This window comes from Morone saxatilis, unplaced genomic scaffold, assembly GCF_004916995.1.
Source record: "Morone saxatilis isolate NCDOM2014 unplaced genomic scaffold, NCSU_SB_2.0 Contig23, whole genome shotgun sequence".
Lineage (NCBI taxonomy): Eukaryota > Metazoa > Chordata > Actinopteri > Moronidae > Morone > Morone saxatilis.
This window is the reverse complement of record NW_023339796.1, coordinates 778692-780303: the sequence shown is the minus strand read 5'-3', so window position 1 is coordinate 780303 and position 1612 is coordinate 778692. Positions and strand designations below refer to the sequence as shown.

The following is a 1612-nucleotide window of genomic DNA, read 5'->3' as shown; positions in this document are numbered from 1 at the left end:
GCCACCCCCATTACCATTTTCTTTTTCCATCAGTTTCCATTGATCACTGTTATTCTATATAGTAACAGTACATATATTGCCTGTTGTTGATAGAAGTGTAGTAGATGTTTGCAGCCTGTATGATAAGTATGACTGATTTTGGGGCAGGCAGTAAGCATAGGGACACTCCTGTGAACTGCAAAAATGAGCAAGGCCAACTACCGACAACTGACTCTGAGGCATATAACGCATCCACAATCTCGTCACCTAAATCACTGCCATGAAATGTTGAAAAAAAAACAACTTCCCCCTAGGGGATCAATAAAGTATATCTTCTTCTTCTTATCTGACTGTGTGTTATCTGAATGAGTTATCTGATTGTGTATTATCTGACTAAGTTATCTGATTTTGTATTATCTGACTGTAAGTTCTCTGACTGTGACTTATCTGACTGTGACTTACCTGACTGTCCTTTTTTTTTTACTGTGAGTTATCTGACTGTGAGTGAGCAATCAGAAAAACTGTGATCTGCTTCCTTCTACAGTGAAGAGTCATGCTGATGTCTAGTGGTGACAACAGATATAACAATATTGATTCAGACATCATTAAACTGAATTCCAATAACCCTTTAAACCCCTTTAATTTATCCATTATTATTTAATTTATAATTTATATTTAATTTTAATGGGGATAATGGATGAGACGATATAGAGATATTTCAGTTTTTCTGCAGATTGAAACTAGTTTCTCTTCGTTAAAAAATCCATAAATATATTAAGAGTTGAATACAGGTCAATTATGGGATGTTGATTACTCTCCATTCCATTTTTTTTATCTGCAGTTTATTTTCAGTAAGAGAGCTGCCATGGAAACAGTTGATTGATCAGTTTTACCAGGTGTCGGTGAACGTCCTCTTCCTTTCAAATTAAGACACTAAAAATAAAGAACAAACGATGCCCTTTCATTGTTTTATTTTCTAAAATAAAACAGCCGGTGAATAAAACACACAAAGAATTATCTGATGTCCTTTAAAAACTGTTAGAAAACATTTTGTTAAAAACGTCAGTGAGTTTGATCCCTGAAATCTTTTCAATAATAAAGCTGCCGAGAAACAGAGAGTGCTGGTGACTGAGCGTGCTCAGAAGGTTGTTTACTGCTGATGAGTCTGTTGTTGTTGTTTCCTATCAGGTTGTTTGTCTGTCTGCGGCTGCGATAGGCTGCAGGGCCGCCCAGGGATCCTGCAGCATCGATGGACTGAAATATTTCTCCACTGAAGAGTCTGAAGATCCAGACTGAAAACAAACAAACAAACAAACTTTATGTCCAGTTATTTAAAAGAAATCTGTGTGACTACAAACAGACTTAAACAGGCTAAAAACCACCACATCTACCTGCTGTTACTGCTCTTATTGATTGAATAATAATTCAATAAATAAAGAAACTGCTGCAACATAAATGATTCATAACTTTGATTTAAACTAGAGTTGTTCGGATTCCGATACCAGTATCGGAAATTGCTCCATCGGTATCGGCGAGTACTGGAGTCCAGGCACCGATCCGATACCACGTAATTTATTAAATTAGTAATCTATTTACTGGTTAGCTCCGTTAAGCTCTGGTACAGTTCTTCTTC

The 1612-nt window shown here is 36.5% G+C and overlaps 1 protein-coding gene across 1 annotated transcript; it reads right to left on the bottom strand.

Moving 5' to 3' along the window:
* Positions 1 to 933: 933 nt before the first annotated feature.
* On the bottom strand, positions 934 to 1274 carry mplkip (M-phase specific PLK1 interacting protein; the record flags this gene model as incomplete). The annotated part of the gene is given in 1 exon segment (XM_035671021.1): positions 934 to 1274. A coding segment is annotated over 1 exon segment (111 nt), but the record flags the coding sequence as incomplete, so codon positions are not given.
* Between the last annotated feature and the right edge of the window lie 338 nt (positions 1275 to 1612).